Below are 20,247 nucleotides of genomic sequence, written 5' to 3'. Positions count from 1 at the left end.
CAGAGTGACAGCTAAATGTCAATTCTGACCTTCAACTGGAACCAAGCCCAGTAGAAGGAGCCCCCACCATGAGTTTAGAGTTCTCTCCCTACTAAGCCTACATCGATGGTGACTTCAAAACAAATCAGAACTGTGACAACAATTCACCAAGTCACATATGTCCTCCACAACTGTCGCCCTATCAGGAAGTTAAAGCTAGTTTTCAGCAGTGATAGCAGCACATGCCTTTAATCACAACAATCAAGAGACTGAAGCAGGATGTTTGCCCTAAGTTTAGGGTCAGTCTGAGATACACAGTGGGTATCAGGTCAGTCTGGGCTACAAAATGGGACCTTACGTCAAAGCAGCAAACGACTGAAAGAGCCAGACTTGGGGCCAATCTGGGGCCAGTGGGGAAATTCCCACCACAAACCTCTGAGCACAAGGACCCCTCCCTTCCAGGAAGAAAAAAGCTGGTTTAGTTCCTAGAACAGCTATAAGCCAAACTGTCACACAAAGCTACCTGTGGCTTCCAATAGAGCCCCCTTGGGAAGGTCTTGAACAGTACACTGAGTCAATCTGAAAGTTGTTTTGTTCCACCAAATGTGCACAGTACCCTGCCTAGTTACCATTGTGCAGATTCTGCCCCAATCGTTTGCAAGGTATATAACCCCCTGTTAGAGTCTGCCCAGGGTCATCTCCCCTTGAAATGGGACAATGCCAACATGTCAGAATGATTAAACTCCTCTTGCTTTTACATCCATCACTGCCTCCGTGAGTCTTATTCAAGAGGTCCTGGAAGAGGTTCAATTTGGATCTGACACAACAACCCCACTTTTCTAGTAATATCAAAAGTAAACTGAGGGCCTTGTGCATGCTAGGCAAACACTGTACAACTGAGCTACATTCCCTGCCCTTTTAATTTTTCTGAGTAAGGGTCTTGTTCAGTTCCTCAGGCCGGTCTTGACCTTGCTTTGCAGTTTAGGCAGACCATAGATTCAACATCCTCCTGCTTTAGTCCCTGAAGTAGCTGGGGTTACAGGTCCATGGCACTAAGCACACACAGGCCAGTTCTATTAGAAATCTCCCTTAGAAATATGAAGGTTCCTCCAATAAAAACTGTATACAAAACAATCATAGAAGCTAGTTCATAAAACAACATTGATTGCTTTATTAATCTATTTATTTAATGTAAAAAAAAAAAAAGAAAAACAAAACCAACTCAGTTTGTATACCCTGTGCTTGGGGAAGACAGGAGAATCCCTGAGGCTTCACAAGCATGCCAACCTCATCTAATCAGTGAAATCTAGGCCAGTGAGAGACTCTGCCTCAAAATAAGGTGGACAGTACTTGAGTAACCCCACCAAAGGGTGTTCTCTGGCCTCTCTCTACAGCCACATATGTGCACCTGTTCACACATACAAAAGTGTAAAACAAACTATAACAAAAAAATATAAAGCCTGTTATTTATGATGAAAACCCAAGAAGTGAAGCAGTGGAGAAGGCTCTTCCATGGGCAGCTGAATGCTGGGTCACAGCTTCTCCAGGATAATGCTAAGGCAGGTGTTCTTGACATCTGTTCCTGAACCTTAGCCACCTCTCTCTGTTCCACTCTAGACCCTCAGAACACATTCAGAACTGAGAACACCTCACAGATCATCTAACCCAATGGCTTATTTTTCAAGAATACAAACAACAAAGACTCGGTATCAGAGGGGTGGCTGTGGAAACCGGGCTTACACTGGGATCTCCAGTGCCAGTGTGAAGGCTCTATCCATACCACACAGCCTCTTACTCACCCAGTGACTTGCAATAATTTCTGCACAATAGTTCATCAGTGTGCTGGCATTTAATTCCTCTGCAGTTTGATAGAAGCGAATACAGTTCCTAACATTCACCAGAGACATAACACCCTTCTCACATCTGTAAGAAATTATTCATTAATGATGAACAGAATTATCCAGGCAAATACATTAATAAAAAAATCACAGACAATAACTGCTACACTAGCTATGTCTAGTAAAACTAAAGAGTAAGGCTGAGCACTGTGTTTAATAAACTATGGCTAGGCTGCTATATTTTATTTACGTGTATATTTTTACTTATTGAAATCTTTTTTTTTTAACTAAAACTGGTCATATACATTTCATTTTTGAAATGGGATGTTCTATATAGTCCTCACTGGCTGTGAAGTCAGGTTCCTCTTGCCTAAGTCTGGCTTACACTGTGCTTTGAAGTCTTGTACTATATTATATCTCACTGCTCTGGGAAGACTAAAAATAGCCTGCACACACACACACACACACACAAAAAAAAACCTATGAAACTTAAAACTTCAAGAACATCAAAAGTAATCACAAGAAATCCATTGATCATCCATAGGCCATTTTTAAATCAAATACAAAACAGATTGTGTCTGGATTGTAGATTCCAGACAACTCTATTATTGTTTTCAACGTTTCAAATATGAGGGTCTATGCTTAATAAAGATCTCCTTAAAAGTCCTTCCAAAAGATAAATTTGTATTTTGTATAAATTATAATTAAGAAGGCTGGAGAGATAGCTCAGAGGTTGAGAGCACTGGCTGTTCCTCCAGAGGACCTAGATTCAGTTCTAAGGACCCATATTCAAGTCCACAGCCACCTAACTTCAGTTCTAGGGGATCCGTGCTCTCTTCAGATCTTCATGGGTACTGCATGTATACGGCGCACAGATATACATGTAGTCAAAACACTTATACAATAATAATGGTGATGATTAAAATAAGTGAGTAAATTGTAATTCGGTGATTAGAAAATAGGACAGTGGTAGAATGTTTGTCCAGGATGTACTTGTATTTGGGAAGGTCTGTGTTCAATCCCTAGTAACACTGGGGAATGGGGAGGTGAAAGGATAGGGAATGTGTATGTGGACTTAGTAGCAGCCAGCAGCTAAGAATAACTGCTCTTTCAAAGGACCTAAGTTTGGTTCCCAGCACGTGTGAGATGGTTCACAGCTGCCTATGACTCTAGCTGTAAAGAATCTGATGTTCTCCTTTACCCTCTCCAGGCACCAACCCCACACACACACATACACATAAAAGTTTTACAAATACAATAACTACAATTCAATATAGCTATATTTTAAAGAATATCCAAAATAGCTATTGAGTCAGATCTAGTATTCAAGGATTCAATCCTTAGTATCACACACACACACACACACACACACACACACACACACACACACACATCAGACCACAGTACCCTAAAAGAAAATTGGACACAATGTGTATCTCCACAAAGCCAGGCAACAAAACATGATGAATAACTAACAGACTAACAAGAGGATATTAACTACATCCCTGTAGCACAAAGCTGTCTCTCCACATCCTAGCATAGAAGATAAAGAGATTGTTCTATAACAGAATTCCTGGGAATCTTTTTTTTTTTTTAATATAAGTACACTTCAGACACATCAGAAGAAGGCATCAGATCTCATTACAGATGGTTGTGAGCCACCATGTGGTTGCTGGGATTTGAACTCAGGACCTCTGGAAGAGCAGACAGTGCTCTTAACCACTGAGCCATCTCTCCAGCCCGAATTCCTGGAAATCTTATTGTGCCTTCCACAGCATAAGGCCTATTGAGAAAGGAGGCTGGCATGGTCCTTCAAATCAGATTCAACTCCAAGGGCAGTTACAGAGGCCCAGTGGTAGCCAAGTCAGAGGTCCTGGAATCTACAGCTTATTCTCCTTTCCTCCAGCCTCAACAAAAGTTTTCTAATAACAGAGCAGAACTTAGTGATGTGAGAAAATGTAGTCTCTGCTCCTGTTTTACCTCCTGTGGCATGAGAACAGTACCTGATCTGGGATGCTGGGACTCTATGGGTTTCAAGGTGAAGGAACATTAGACGCAGTCCACAGTGCAGAAGACACTTGAAGGTATGTTGTACATTTATGTTTCCTACTGCTCGCCCCACCCCTTTCCTGAAGGAAAATGGACACTGCAAACCTTAACAGCTAATATTAATGGAACTTAATACTGCCCTAAAAAACTCAGTAGCAGACACTTCTCAATCTCAGTAGATGAGACTGAGTTCTATGAGGTAACAGAAGTAGAAAAGGACCACAAGAGTTAGAGAGGTAGGGAATGAGGAGGGCAGCAAGAGAGACCATGGAGTGGAAGAGTGGAGACACAGTGTGATAGACCTGGAAATAAGAAAGCAAAATTTCAACCTTACAAGTTAAGAGAAGGCCAGGAACAAGAAAACAGTCATTTTCCATGCACAGCGATAGGCACCCATTTTATCTGTCTTTAAGTAACATTGCTGATGTAGTGTAAAGAAGCGCCTCTCCCAGGGCACTTTTAGGGCCAGTTATGGTACACACCTTCAATCCCGGCACATAACAGGCAGAGGCAGGAAGCCAAGGCTACAATTCCCCCCAAAACATTCATTTATGCATTTATTATTATAAGAGTGTGTGTGTGTGTGTGTGTGTGTGTGTGTGTGTGTGTGTGTGTGTAACACAGAGCACGACAGTGTGAGGGCCAGATGATAATTTACAAGTCAGTTCTCTTCTTCCAAAGAGAACTTTAGGGATCAAACGTGGGTTATTAGGTTTAAGTAGCTGAACAATCTCACCAGCCCTTCCCTAGCGTTCTTAAAGGAAGTTAAAATGAATAAATATACACAAGTTTCGGGCACTGTTGATGCACGGCTTTGATCCTAGCACACAGGAGGCAGAGGCAGAGGCAGTTAGATCTCTGTTGAGTTCAAGGCCAGACTGGTCTATACAGAGAAAAAGCCTGTCTCAAAATGAAACAAAACAAAACAAAAACAAAAACAAGAAATGAAAACTGACAAGTTTCAGAGTAGGAACACATACTTCAAATCTTAATACTTAGGAGGTTAAGGCAAGGAGGCTTCCAATAAGAGTTCTAAGAAAATTTGGGCTACAACATGAATACCAAGTAGCATTGGCTATAATGTGTAACACTAGCTCAAAAGAAACCCTTAGTTTTCTGTACAACTGGAGTCTACAAGTACACTGCATACCACAACAAAGGGCTTAAGTTACTATAACCTGACCACAACTATGGAGTTAAGTGTTCCAGGAGAAAACTGCTTTCTGACAAATGAAACTTGCAGTGCCCAATATGATAGTCTTGCTATACCAGTGTACTGACTGCAGGTGGCCTACATCATAGGAATGCAAGGATTCCAGATCACATCTGCAGGCACTTACTTTATACCCTTGTACTGACATTGGCCTGGACGGTGAATACTAACAGTCTTCCTTCTCACTGCCAAGGGACTTGAACAACTGATGTTTTCTTAGAAATTACAGCTCACTTTCACTCATTTAGACCTCTGAGTGCCATTTGCTATATGGATAGACTATAACTAGAAACTGACATAACTTACACAACAAAAGAATGCATTTCTTTTCTTTTTTTCCTGTGAAGCCCTGGTTTTCTAGGAACTCACTCTGTAGACCAAGCTGGCCAGGACTTCACAGAGATCTACCTGCCTCTGCCCCCCAAGTTGGTGGGATGAGTGGCATGTGCCAACACCGCCTGGCAAAACACATACTTTCATTAAGTTCTCAGCTCAAAGTTTCTACCTGAAAAGTAGCAAGGTAGGCTAGTTTTCTGCTGGAGGAAAAATATTGGTATTAGTATATTTTTATACTTTGATATCCACAAAGCATACAAAAGCACAAAGCAATCTATCTTGTTGGTTTGTGAAACAGAAGTTCACCATATATAACTCTGGTTGCCAGACTATACTCAAAAGCAGAAGTCCATCTTGTTCTATCTCCAAGATTACTGGCATGTGCCACCATGTCCAGCAAAGATTTATTCATTCATTATCCTTATGTGCATGTCCATGTGCTTGCAAAAGCCCCACAGGGCCAGGAAAGGGCACCAGAGCCCCAGAAAATGGAGTCAAAAGAAGCTGTGAGCCCTAGGGAACCAAACCTGAGTCGTCTCCAAAAGCAACAACAAGGGCTTTTAATCTCTGGGCTGTATTTCTAGCCCATACATCTGATTTTCAAAGTATAAATCAGGGACTCTACAAACTCCTGTCTGGTTTTCTTTTCTTTTTTTTTTTTTTTTTTTTTTTTTGTGTAGCCCTGGCTGTTCTTGAGTTTACTCTGTAGAGCAAGCTGACCTTGAACTCACAAGAGATCTGCCTTTCTTTGCCTCCCAAGTGCTAGGTTTGAAGGTGTGTGCCACCATGCCCTTTTCAGATTGACCTATATATGTGAGATGTAATAACCATTGAGAGAAAAATACACAGATAAACAATGGTTGGGTTGTAGGTGACCTACTTTTTCTTTATATAATTCTGTTTTCCAAATTGCATATACTATACCCATATTTATAATCAATAAAAATGTTGTCATTTTAATACATACTCTTTGTCAAAGAGAATTTTCTGATATTACAAAGAAGACCTTCTGTAGCTGGTCTTTGACTATACATGTGGGTTCCTCTTTCTTTTACCCTTTTCTACCCCTTTTCTTCTACCCTTTCAGTCCCTAAATACTAGATAAGCGAAAAAAGGATAAAGAGGAAAGAAAAGCGATGCTTGAATAAAGTCAGGAGTCATTAGACTACTTTCTTGCTGACTGGGGACACTGAGTTCCTTGAGGAAAATTTGATCTTTGCAGTTAGGATATCTAATTATTATTTCTTCTCTTCTTCCTCCCCATCCTCCTCCTCCTCCTCTTCCTCTTCCTCCCAATCCTCCTCTTCCTCTCCATCCTCCTCTTCCTCTTCCTCCTCTTCCTCCCCATCCTCCTCCTCCTCTTCCTCCCCATCCTCCTCTTCTTCCTCATCCTCCTCTTCCTCCCCATCCTCCTCTTCCTCCCCATTCTCCTCTTCCTCCCCATTCTCCTCTTCCTCCCCATTCTCCTCTTCCTCCCCATCTTCTTCTTCCTCCTCCTCCTCTTCCTCCCCATCCTCCTCTTCCTCCCCATCCTCCTCTTTCTTCTTTGCTCAAATACTTAAACCGCCACCAACATCAACCAACACTACCAACAAAAAAGCAAACAACCCACACCACCTCTTGGGGCCCTAGCATTATATAATCTCTGGAAACTCCCCAGACTTGCAAATATCACACAAACATAGAAACTATCTGCAGCTGGCAAAAATCACACCCCTACTAGTTAGTACATGAGGCAAATCACAGTCAGCTGCTGTGGACAGCTACTGAAGCAGCCCCATATCCCACACCTGCGATTGAAAATAAATATATTCCTATAATATTTCTATATACTTTTTAAAGAAACCAAAATTCCAAAATTGTCATTATACCCTTCTTTTTGATCAAATTAATTATTGTATTGGTATTTCCAGGCCAACAGGATCTCTCTAACACAAAAATCAGCAAAGAACTGCATGCTTTTGCCAGAGCCTGTTGACTTAATATAATATCCTAGATGTGTCATTTCTCTGCCTGACAGTAGTGGGCACCCTGTGACCTCATTAAAGCCAGCACTCACTCCAGCTCTGGTCTCTTCATACCAGCTCATAAGAAAAGCCATGAAAAACAACCTAATATCCACAACCAATAGAACAAATATGAGCATCTAGTAATGTTGATAGTCAAGAGGCTTAAGCAATCAATAAATAAGCACTTTAATTAAAGTATCCATTACACCAATTACAATTGCCTATATCAATCCCAGAACACTTTAATAAAGCAATTTTATAAGCAAGTCTGATACAGTCAATGAAAAAGCTGAAGATTTTGGGAGGAAAGATATAAACAATCTAATTAAAGTTAGTATGAATTTATATTTATATAATTAAAAACTTAATAAACAAACAATAATTAATTAGAGGACTTCAATAATAAAGTTAGTTGTGCTAATTATCTAATCCTAAATACCTTGGACCTGTCTATGTTTAAATTAGATTTAGATATTAAAACAGTTCTCAGGCCCACATCACTTACAGGTAGTTGGAAGGATTCTGTCTATAGACTCTTGTGAGGCTCTGGGGCAATCCTAGTAGAAAACCCCCTCACAGTAAAAAAAGAGCAAGCAGCTCCTGGTAGCCAATTCTCTCTTTGATCTCCTAGGTGAGGGCAAAAGAGCAACAAATAGACTGAATGAACAACACATGGTTGGAACCACCCAGGAGAGAGGCCATTTTCCCTAACATACCCAAGAGAATAAAAGAAGATGGTAAAAAGACTACATTAACCACACCAAGAGCCACAGCCACAGCATGTGGACAGCATTCTGCTTGGCACCATCTGATAAGCACTTTGTCTCTTACTGCTCCAAAATGCCAACTTCAGAGAGGAACAGAGAAAACGCACCATAAAAACATACCATGCTCTGAGACCTAAAAGAACAGCTAACTTCAATGAAGTAAGCCCATATTGATGCTGGCTACAAAGCATACTGAACCAAAAAGTACTGAGCTCTCTCTGGACTAATTTAAACACTTAAGTGCCTCCAAAAAGGAGTGTCTGACCAAAATGTAACATAATGAAAGGCAAAGTCAAGAATCTGGACGCTGGATTCTATCCATCCATATCCAGTGGTTAATTTACACAATATAATCTAAGATAACAAACAGGAGAAGACAAAGAAAACAACAAACAGCACTGGCAAAATGTAGCTTACCAGTAACACAAAGCAATAGAGAAACCAGCCTCTCCTACAGCACCTTTAAAGAACCCCTAGCAGTTATCACATGGCAGAAGCTGCTTTTCCAGAGCTTGGCACAAGTAATCTTAGCCACCACCTTGCAGGGGCTTGAATACACCTGCTGTGACTTGCCTCTCCCTAAGGAGCTGGAGCTGAAAGCGATTGGCCAGTTTCATCAATTCAGTCAGGAATACATCATCCTCTCTGAACTCTAACTCATCCGTATAGATCCAGCGAAGCATTGTCATTGTCACCTCAGGATTCGCATCTAGTTAAGAGAAAGAAAGTAGATGACATACTTAGGCCTTCTAGAAGTAACCCTAAAATCTGTGGATAGAAAAGTAAATTATGGTACACTTAACTCAAAGAAATACAATGCAATAGGCCCGCACACCTCAGTATGCCATGATGGAAATGCAATCCATTCAGGCCTTGGGACCCAGCACGCAGGCAGTAACACCTGCCAAGGCAAACACAGCAGCCTATGGTTCTGGAAGCCCCTAAATGGACTGACTTTGCTTTTAGGAATCTGACCAGCTATGCTTGCTAACTGAGGTAGTCAACCCAGGATATGTTTTTTGTATTTAAACTCCCACCCTGAGAAGGACTTGGAACTGCATTCAGGTTCCAAACGCCCAGTGAAATTATAGGCCAGCTAATCCTCTCTGGTGGATACCTCTTAACAATACAGCCATTAAAAATGGTCACAGTTGAAGCTGGAGAGATGGCTCAGGAGTTAAGAGCACTGGTTGCTTTTCCAGAGGACCTGGGTTTGATTCCCAGCACATACTGCAGCTCACACCTGTAACTCCAATTCCAAGCTTCTGACACCCTCACACATACACACACACAAACAAAACACCTATGAACATTTAAAAAAAAAAAAAAGGAAAAAAAGGTGACAATCTGTCTGAATCCAGAAAAATGTTAAAAGTTTTGTATGAGGAAGCAAAAGGGTCAAATTTGTTGGGGTCAAATTTTTTATCTTATATTTGAGACATAAGATAAAAAAGTTAATGAAATTTCTTTTTTGTTTTTTAATTTTTTTTTCAGGCAGTGTTTCTCTGTGTAGCGCTGGCTGTCCTGGAACTCACTCTGTAGACCAGGCTGGCCTCCAACTCATAGAGATCCACCTGTCTCTGCCTCCTGAGTCCTGGGATTAAAGGTGTGCAACTCCAAGCTCAGTAGATTTCTAATAAAAGATTCTATAGATAAAAACAAGAAAATAGATATCTAATAGAAATATGAGCAATGGATATAAATAAGTGATCCATGAAAATAAAAACACCCAATAAGATTTACCAATAACCAAATAAATATTTAAACTAGAGTACACATTTTTATCTCTCAGACAAAAGAATTTATTTATTTATTTATTTATTTATTTATTTATTTATTTATTTTTGTTTTTATTTTGAGACAGGGTTTCTCTGTATAGCCTTGGCTGTCCTGGAACTTGCTCTGCCTTCTCAGTGCGAGGATTAACAGAGTGCATCACAACTGCCTGGCTCATTTATTCATTTTTAATCACTTATTTGCAGCACTGGAGATCAGAAAGACTTTATTTTATGTGTATGGGTGCTTTGCCTGCATGTATGGCTGTGTACCAATTGCATTCCTGGTGCCCAAGGAGACCAGAAAAAGATGTTGGATCCCCTGGAACTAGAGTTGCAGACGGTTGTATTCCATCATGTGGGTACTGGGAATCAACCTCAGAGTCTACACAAATACATGCATGACAATATATTTACAGTGGTTTAAAAAACTAGGAATACATTTGGTATAATCTTATTTTTGCTTCATGTATATGAGAGTATCAATATACCATTGTGTAAATGCATATATATCTAAATAGACTATACATTCAAGCAGCTCTGTCTATTCATCAATCAATCAATTAATCAATCAAAAACATAGAAGGATACATACAAAAATATGAATCAAGACAATTCATGATTTTTTTATTCTGATTTTTACTTAGCGAATATATTGTTTATTTTTAAAGTTAAAGACTATATAGCTACTTGAAGGAAATGTTTATTGTAAAAATCATTTAAAATATCTAAAACTAGTGCTGAGGAGGTAGGATATAGCTCAGCTAGTAATAATTGCCTCGCAAGCAAGAAGCCTTGGGCTGATCCCTAAATGACATAAAATCAGGTGTAGTAGCATATACCTGTAATATTAGCAACTGGTAAGCAGAAGGATCAAGTTCATCTTTGACTATATACTGTGAATTTTACGGCAAGCTGGACTACTTGATCCTGTCTCAAAAAAACAAAACAAGCAAACAAACTAATCTATACTGTTACTTCTATGAAATCAGCTCTCAATCAGTCCGAATAAAAAAAGTGATGCCCAGAAGACAAGTTAAAGCTGTATTTTGCATAAAGGTTCTTCAAGAGTAGTCGTGAGCAAGCAGACTCCTAACAGAGTTGAACTTTCAAGCCCACTCAGGCTCAGTGAAGAGAACGGAGCACAGACCCAGCATCTGTACTTTAACAAGTTGTTCTTATGATGCTCACTGAGGCTTTTGGGAGACTATACTTAATTCATATTTATCAAGGAAGAATACAATAAGGACTAGGAATACATTATTAATAACTAGGAAACAACAGATCATCTCTGATTACCCTTCTATTACAATTATTCACAGTGAGAAGGATGGGTTGAAGGAAGTGATGTTGAATAGAAAACCTGATGTGCTTGAAGCAGATTAGTTAACCATTGCCTGCTAAAACCACCAGACAGACAGGGGTGGGGCAAACATAAACAATGCTGTTTCTTTTTTCCTTTGTCTTCCTCAGTAATGTAGTAAAAGTAGTGAAAATTTCTCATTTTGCTTTCTTTTTGATATTTTTGAGACAAAGTTATGTCAAGGTAGCCCCAGTTAGCCTGGCCTGGAGCTCATAACCCTCCTACCTCAGCCTCCTAAGTACTAGGATTACATGAATATGTCACCAACCCAGGTAAAATTACTATCCCAAGATTGCAGTAAAGAGTAATACTAAACTTTAAAGAATTGATAAACTAGCATAAAAGGAAATATATTATATACATATTCATCCAGAAACACTGAACAATCAGCTTCCTTGATATAATGGTATTTAAAGAATACTAGATCTGCCTGGTCCAGATGCACACACATAATCCCAGCACTTGGGACAGTGCTGGATTATATATCATATAATCTAAGCAGGAGGGTGACAAGTTGAAGATCGGCCTAAACTATATAGTGAGCTCCAAGCCAGACTGGGAACATAGCAAGACTCCACCTCAAAATAAACAATAAATACGATGGAGGAATCACCTAGCATTTGAGAGGCCCTGAGTTCAATCCTCAGTATTATAAATAAGCAAAGCACGACATCCAGCAACTGCAGTCCATTCTCTTTTCAAATGCACATAGTATAATCACTGAGACAGACATACACTGAGCCATAAACAACAGTGTCTCATGTAGCCCTGACCAGAATGTCACTGATAATACACCAAAGTACATTTCATGAGTCTCATAACTGCTGGCATTAAAAGTTTTGATAACTGAAGTATCATAAGATGTTAGCCTACTCTTACTATCTTTCAGGCAAATGTAAATAATTTTCAAATTTTTATTATCTTTTGTAGTCTTTGTAAACTTTAAGTTGTGGAGTTACTACTATACATTTTGTGAAAAACACTTTCGTAATCAAGTGGCTCTAAGAAACTATGCTAATTTTATTTTATAGGTAGAGATACACAGTTTTAAAAGATTTCACTTTGCAAAGGAAAAGCCACAGCTGAGTGTGCTCACACAGACTGGAGCCTCCCAGTGAAGACCTTCCTTCCACATGGGCATTTTCACTCTAGCTGGGAATGGCATGTACCCACCTGCATTTATGCTTGTTTATTTGTGCTTACAAGGGAGAATTACAGGCTTCAAGCTAAACCTTAGAAATTATCAAAAATAATCCACTAATTGTGGAGCGATGGTGGTGCATTTATTTAAACCCAGCAGTTGGGAGGCAGAGGCAGGAGGATCTTTGTGAGTTCAAGGTCAGCCTGGCCTGTATAGCTAGTGCTAGCAAAGCCTTAGCTATTAAGGCTTTGTAGAAAAACCTTGTTTCAAAAAACACAAAAGACAAAAGAATATAACAGATAATTCACTCACAACAGAAAGATCTGTTCTCTTAAATCCAGAAGATCAACACCTATTCTGCTGTACAACACTGCTCAAATGTTAGGCAGTCCTGGCACCCTCTGCATTAGCCCAATTCAAAACAGCACACACATACACATCCAACAACTACTTTGTTATACTTATGGCCATTGCCTAAAATGATTTTTTTTTTAAAAAGATTTATTTATTTATTATATAAGTACACTACAGCTGTCTTCAGACACACCAGAAGAGGGCATCAGATCCCATTACAAACGGTTGTAAGCCACCATGTGGTTGCTGGGAATTGAACTCCGCACCTCTGGAAGAGCAGTCAGTGCTCTTAACCACTGAGCCATCTCTCCAGCCCTGACTGAAATGATTTAACAGTCCATTACTTCTCCCAGCTACCAATGAGCTACACTCCACGTCCAATGCCCCATTTTAATACTGACAGCCTCCATTTCATAATTCTTATAATAGTTACTAATAGCAGGGTTCAGTAAAAACTTCATTTTGTGCCTTATTTTCAAGAGCAGTTAAGCAAGTACTACTATAATATGATTTTAGGTGAACTTCTGAAAACCAAGTTTTAAGTCCATTCCATTTACTTCCACATTGAGCTAAAAATTATAAAGATCATGTGACATAAGACAGCAAAATCAATATAAATAACATGGTACATCTATTAGAACATTTCTTAAAATTACATTTATTTGTGTGTGTGTGTGTGTGTGTGTGTGTGTGTTTGTGTGTGTGTACACATGCCATGATACATATGTAGAAATTAGAGGACAATTTGATGGGGTGAGTTTTTTTCCTTCTAACATATGAATCCTGGGGACCAAATTCAGGTCACTAGGTTTGGTGGCAAATGCCTTTACTCACTGAGCCATCACCTGGCCCTATTAAAATTCTTTTAAAAGAAATTTATTACACATGTTTAAGATATATAACATGTTATTAGGAGATAACTGGGCAGGGTAGCACAAACCTTTAATCCTAGCACTTAGGAGGCAGAACAGATAGACTTCTGGGAGGTCCAGGCTAGCCTGGTCTACACAGTGAGACCAGTGTATGAGTATCTGAGTATGTAGCTGTCTTCAGACACACCAGAAGAGGGTATCAGATCTCATTACAGATGGTTGTGAGACACCATGTGGTTGCTAGGAATTGAACTAAGGACCTCAGGAAGAGCAGTCAGTGCTCTAAACCACTGAGTCATCTCTCCAGCCCCTGGACTCAATTTTAAGATGTTTTTAGTAGTGGTTTTGCCAGAAAAAGTAATAAAGTCAGAATCAAAACCAAAATGTGCCCTCTTCTCATAGAATAGCAAGTGAAGGTGCATAATAAGGAGCACAATGAGCTTTCATATGTTACACTGAGAAGAGAAGTAGGCATGGGGCAGATGTGTGATCAAGGGAAAACATTCATCCTAGGTCAGGTCCAAGAGTGAAAGCACAGGTGTGCACTATGGTAAAGTGAGGCCATGTGAAACTGTGGCTTTGAACTTATAATGAGCTTATAGAATAAAACACTACATGCATATGGTACACAGGCAGAAATATATACAAAACACTTTCACACATAAAAGAAAAAAGAACAACAACTTAAAGAGACATCTTGTTTCAATAGTTTCTATCTCCCATCAATAGATAAGTATTTAACTTTTATTATACCACAAATATTTCAAAGTGATATGCTATCATTTGGTGTTCAGACTTACCTGACAAGTCTAACTCCGCTGTGGAAGACAAGTTGGCCAGACTCCAGCTATCACTGCGGGCGGCCAAGACAAACTTGTGAGCACTGATGTGCCTGCCCCCAACCTTGATCTTCAAATCACTGATGAAGAAAATATCCAAAGATACAGAAAGAAAAATGTCATTACAACTAGATAAGTTAGGATTCTCACCTGACAAATACATGGATAATGATTATCAACATGAATCAGCAAAAGAAAAAATAAATCATAATGGTATTTCCACACTCTGGACCATGCTCCTATGCTGCTGGGAATACTTTAACTTCACCGCAGCCCCATGGAATAATCCCCTCTCAGTCACGTCTGACAGGACTCTGGTGGTGAACCTACAAGCTAAGCAGGATTAGCAGCCACACATAGGTCATAAGGGATCTCATGCAGCATGTGTCACAGTAAGGCAGCAGAGTGAAGTGTGAACAGCTAAAGCTCAAACTGTGCTATGGACGTGCTTCACAGTGCTGTCCAACAGTGGTAAACAGAGGCTGCAGACAAATGAATTCATACCTGGTCTCCTGTCTCCATTAAAAACATTCAGCCCCCAAACTAAGCATTTATTATCCAACCATTTATCATTAGAGGTTGAGGTTGGGTGGCACATCATAAAATCTCAGCATGCTGGGATCACAAGTTTGAACTCAATCTGGGCTACATAGCAAGACACTGACTCAAAAAAGCAACCAAGAAAGAGAGGGAAGGACATTTCCCGAATACCAGTATATTAAAAAAAAAACAAAAACAAAAAAAACTCCCCCCCAAAATATGTGTGTTTACTCTAAAATGTCAAATGCTACCAAAAAAAAAAAAAAAAAAAAAAAAAGGGACGTACATCATGATGGCCCACTATGCTGACAGGATTGTGCCATATGGCCAGCCACATTCAAAACAAAGAAAAGTGCCAACATGTGGCACTTATTGAAACTGCAGTACTGGAGAAGCAGTAGGAAGAAGACAAAAAAATTCACGGTTATCCTTGACTAAGCCAAGTTCAGGGCTATCTGGGGCTACAGAAAACCTCGTCTGAAAAACAGTAGCCCATGCTTTTAATTCCAATATTCAGGAAGAGGAGGAGGATCTCTGAGTTCAAGGTCAGCCTGATCTATACAGCAGGTAGCAAGTTAGCCAGGCTACATAATGAGACCTTATCTCAAACAAACAAATAAAATAAATAGCACCACTAATAATCAATCCTTGGTATGTATCCACTATTCTAAGCTGTTTAAATATCTTATGACTTAATTTAATCTACACTCTGACCCTAAAATGAGTAGAACTGATCATCTCTTATTACAGATCAGGAACTTAACAAGTCATAGCTCGGGACCAACAAGCTAGTAAGTAGCCTACAGGGTTTCTCTAACAAAGACATTGCTAATCTTTTTCATTGGTTTGGTGTTTGTTTGTGTGCATGAGGGCAAAGGTGAGCATGCAGACAGCGTGCATGTGGGAGCCTGAGAACAATTTTTGGTGCCATTCCTCGGTTGCCATCCACCTGAACACACCCACTTAGGCTAGGCTGCTGAGCAGTGAGCCCTAGGACTGCCTGCCTCTGTCCTCCTAGTATTAGGATTTTAAATGCCTGCTATCAGGCCCAGACTTTTTCACATGGGTTCTTGGGATCAGGTTCTTGTGTACCTTACTGACATCAACCCAGCTCTTATTTTTGTTTTTATGAAATGAGAACTCAGTCTGATATAGCCTGCACTGGACTGGACTAAAGCTAAGGCTGACCTCAGACTCATGATAATCCTCCTCTCAGTCTTGAGATTACAACTCTGAGCTGCCACATCTGGCTCATTGTTGATATTTTGATTAGAAAGAAATTAATTTAATTTGGCAAGAGAATGAATTAGAAACTAGGCCTAGAAATGTAGGCAGGTCTAATTCTGTCTACCTGAGAGGCTTGAACAGGAGAAATTATAAGTTCAACGGTCAACGTAGTGAGACGGGCTGAGAACAGGGTGAAAAGGAGCTGAAGACACAGCTCAGCAGTACAGCCCTTGCCCAGCATACGCAAAGCCCCAAAGTAAGAGAGAACAAGAAGACACTGTGATGTGTTTAAAGTAGACAGGGATGAAGCCAAAGATACAGCTTCCGGTTCCGGGTGCTCACCTGTACTGCTCCTGCTCATACAGACCCGCCACTATGGCCAGCAAGCGGCTGATGAATGACTCACTGCTATTCTCCTTGTTTGCTTGTGCAGCCAAAAGTGTGCATCTCTTCTCCGTTTCTGCCAGTTTCTTCTGCAGCTTGACATACTCTTGTCTTAGAAGCATCAAATGCTTCTCCAACTTGGCCACCTCCTCTGCAAGGAAAATAAAGAATGTCTCCATTGCAAACCACATTCACCACTCCCTGAAAGAATCAAATAGGACTTTGTAGGCTGGTAAGATGGCTCAGCAAATAAAAACCCCTTGCTTCCAAGCCTGAGAACCTGGGCTCAATCCCTAGGACCCACAAGACAGAGAGAACTTACCCCTGTAAGTTGTCCTCTGACTTTCAACACACATTGTGACATGCATATGCCTGCCTGCCTGCCTAAGTACCTACACACCCACACACAAAATAATAAAAATGCAATTTAAAAAAAGAGCTCCAGTGAGATGGCTCAATGGGTAAAGGCATTTGCTGCTGAGCCCGACAACTTGAGGTTGATCCCCAGGACCCACCCGGTAGAAGGAAAGAACCAACACTCCCTTAGGGTGTCCTCTCCCCTCTACTCTCACATGTGGCATAGACTTAGACATTTATATGAACCAACACATGCACACACACACATAAAAAAATTACATAAGCAGGATGTAAAACTAAACATTTTATGGTTCTAATTTAATGTAAATATTTACATTGAAAGACCCCAGCTTAGCAGCAGTAACGCCATTTTGCAAGGCTGTACTTAAGATGACTGGTTCAGGGAAAGGTTAGAACACTGAGTACACAGCAGCTGCCAAGCAGGATGTGTTTGGTTGAAGGCCTGGCAACAGGACGACTTCGGTTGAGCACCTGACAATGAAAAAAAGCCCCGGGAGAGGTCCCACACCCTGGTGGGGGGCCGAGTCAGTCGTTATGTTCCAAGAAGGTAGCTAAGAAACTTGCCCCCGGGCTGAACCCTTGGGGGGCCGAGTCAGCCGTTATGTTTCAGGAAGGTAGCTAGGAAACTTGCCCCCGGGCTAAACCCTTGCCATATTAGAATCCACCAATTATATCCCTGTAACCATGCATCTGCTTCTGTATGCTTGCTTCTGCTCCCCAAAATCCTATAAAAGCCCATCCTTGGTTCCGTGGGGCGCGCCAGTCCCCCGAGTGACTGAAGCGCCCGCAGGTGCCTGTGCCTGTGTATCCCGACAATAAACCAAATCCTCTTGCTGATTGCATCCTGTGGTGTCTCGGTCTGGTCTTTGGAGTTAGAGGGTCTCCATCCCGAGGGAAAGTTCTCCCTGAGAGCTTTTCAACATACATACAGAATAAAAGGTAATTACTACCAAATAGCAAGTCTTGATGAAAAGGAAGGCTTTTTTTCTTGTCCTTTGTTCATTATTTTATAACAAATGTGCTGCTTTCATAATTAGAAAAAGTATTTTAAAAGATGTTTAAATGCTATGATCTTCATACATATACACATATATATGCATTTTTCTCCTCTTCTAGAGGATCCACATTCAATAAATGCCTGACATAAAGAACTGGATGCCCATCCAGTCTCAGGGATAAATCAATATTCCCAGGAAAATAAACATGAAAAGCACTTATAAGATGACAACAGTAACACTTTTTTCCAATTCTATAATTATTTGTCCCACAAATATTGAAACCAAGCATTTATTTTTATAAAACATGTATTCATTTGTATATGTATGAGTGGTCTGCCTGTATGTATGTATGCTTAGTGTCCACGAAGGTCAGGAGGGCACCAGATCACCTAGTACTGGAGATAAAAACTCTGTGGATGCTGGAAATTAAGAGTAGCAAGTGCTCTTAACTGCTGAGCCATCTCTCCAGGCCCCAAACATTTTCTTTTCCTTTTTTTTTTTTTTGTTTGGTTTGGTTTGGTTTTGGTTTTTTAAGACAGGGTTTCTCTGTGTAACCCTGACTGTCCTGAAACTTGCTTTATAAACCAGGCTGGCCTCAAACTCAGAGACCCACCTACTTCTGCCTCCCAAGTGCTGGGATTAAAGGTGTGTGCCAACACCACCTGGAGATGGAAACATTACCTACAATAAACCTGGTTTTGAAAAAACAAAAAACCAACCCCCCCCCCCCAGCAAGTTGGACTTAAATGTACACTAAGCACCTTGAGCTAGACTCAGATCCCTGACTCTGAAGAGTTCTTCATAACGACTCAAGACTAAAGAGCCAAAAAGGACTACTAACCTCCAAGGGCTAAATACTGAGCACAGAGAACTCACACCAGCACGGGAAGTGCGGACTCTCTGTCACAGAACAGGGAGGTGCCATGGCACAGCAGAAGGGAAAACTTACCCTGGAGTCTAGTTTACACTTCACACAAGCAATTACAACCAAATTTGCCTACAGAGATACTTCTTGTCAAGACACTGCAACAAGAATACTACAAACATCCCGCCCTGCTTACTTAGGGTCAGAATGTTTCCGACCTTGGCTTTAGTCCTGTGAATGTTCTTCTTATCCCTAAGCCCCCCAAATACTCCTCATAAAACCACCTTACAATTTCATTTACTGAAGAAAATTCTTTAAGATAAATAAGTAAACAAGCTTATATGTTCTTCTTTATTTAGTTTTCTTTTTTTTTTTTTTTTCCGGAGCTGGGGCTCGAACCCAGGGCCTTGCACCTGCTAGGCAAGCGCTCTACCGCTGAGCTAAATCCCCAACCATATGTTCTTCTTTAAAATGTAATCTTTATTTTTTTAAAAGGGGGCAGGCTTGGGGCTGGGGATTTAGCTCAGTGGTAGAGCGCTTACCTAGGAAGCGCAAGGCCCTGGGTTCGGTCCCCAGATCCGAAAAAAAGAACCAAAAAAAAAAAGGGGGGGGGGCAGGCTTTCACCATGTCACTGCCTGGCCTGAAGAAGATTCTGCATGTAGACCGGGGCTGCCCTCTGCCCCCAGAGTGCTAGGACTAAAGGTATATGCCACCTGGTTGTCCTGGAATTTACTATGTAGACCAAGTTGGCCTCAAACTCAGAGATCCTCCTGCCTTTGCCTCCTGAGTGCTGAGATTAAAGGTACTCACTTGGCCTGTCACTTACAGTTTAAGCACTGTTTAATCTTTAAATCTTGCTGTAAAGTGCATCCTTTGAGCACTGTAACTTAAAATGCCACCAAACCAAACATACTATCATTGTACAGATCCCTAAGCCCAACTCTCTTGAGAAACCTGCACTCATCTTTTGGATGTGTCTTTTCTCCCCAAGGCTTGCCTGCCCCCAACCCCAGCATTTGCCCTTAAACCCAAAGTATGTAACATCTCTCATCTCTTAATAAATTTAAAAATTTTGCTTCACTCAGCCTGGTCTTGGAATTCTTTTCTGTGGCAGTCAAGGATCCAGCTTTCCCTGATGGAGGTCCCTAAGCAACTTTCATTCAATTCCCTCATGTCTCCCCATCAGCTCTTCACCAGCCCAGTCTGAGAGCAGGCACTTAAAAAAAAAAAAATTTGTTTATTTAATGTATGAGTGCTCTGCTATGCAGCAGAGCTCTGCTATATATCTGGAGACCAGAAGAGGGCATCAGATCCGCTTA

The 20,247-nt window shown here is 40.7% G+C and overlaps 1 protein-coding gene across 2 annotated transcripts in view; it reads right to left on the bottom strand.

The window, feature by feature from the left end:
• The window catches only part of Ankfy1 (ankyrin repeat and FYVE domain containing 1), a 72,385-nt gene that overhangs the window by 35,493 nt on the left and 16,645 nt on the right, over window positions 1-20,247 (bottom strand). The window contains exons 2-5 of one of the 2 annotated variants that reach the window (NM_001107018.2): window positions 16,645-16,837; window positions 14,497-14,615; window positions 8,765-8,900; window positions 1,779-1,902 (exon numbers count right to left, since the gene is read on the bottom strand). In NM_001107018.2, coding sequence (NP_001100488.2) covers window positions 1,779-1,902; window positions 8,765-8,900; window positions 14,497-14,615; window positions 16,645-16,837 — 572 coding nt within the window. The remainder of the gene's footprint in view (window positions 1-1,778; window positions 1,903-8,764; window positions 8,901-14,496; window positions 14,616-16,644; window positions 16,838-20,247) is intronic. The other variant, XM_087571961.1, reaches the window with a different exon arrangement.

This window comes from Rattus norvegicus, chromosome 10, assembly GCF_021556685.1.
Source record: "Rattus norvegicus strain SHRSP/BbbUtx chromosome 10, alternate assembly SHRSP_T2T, whole genome shotgun sequence".
In the NCBI taxonomy this organism is placed as follows: domain Eukaryota; kingdom Metazoa; phylum Chordata; class Mammalia; order Rodentia; family Muridae; genus Rattus; species Rattus norvegicus.
This window is presented reverse-complemented; position numbering and strand designations above follow the sequence as displayed.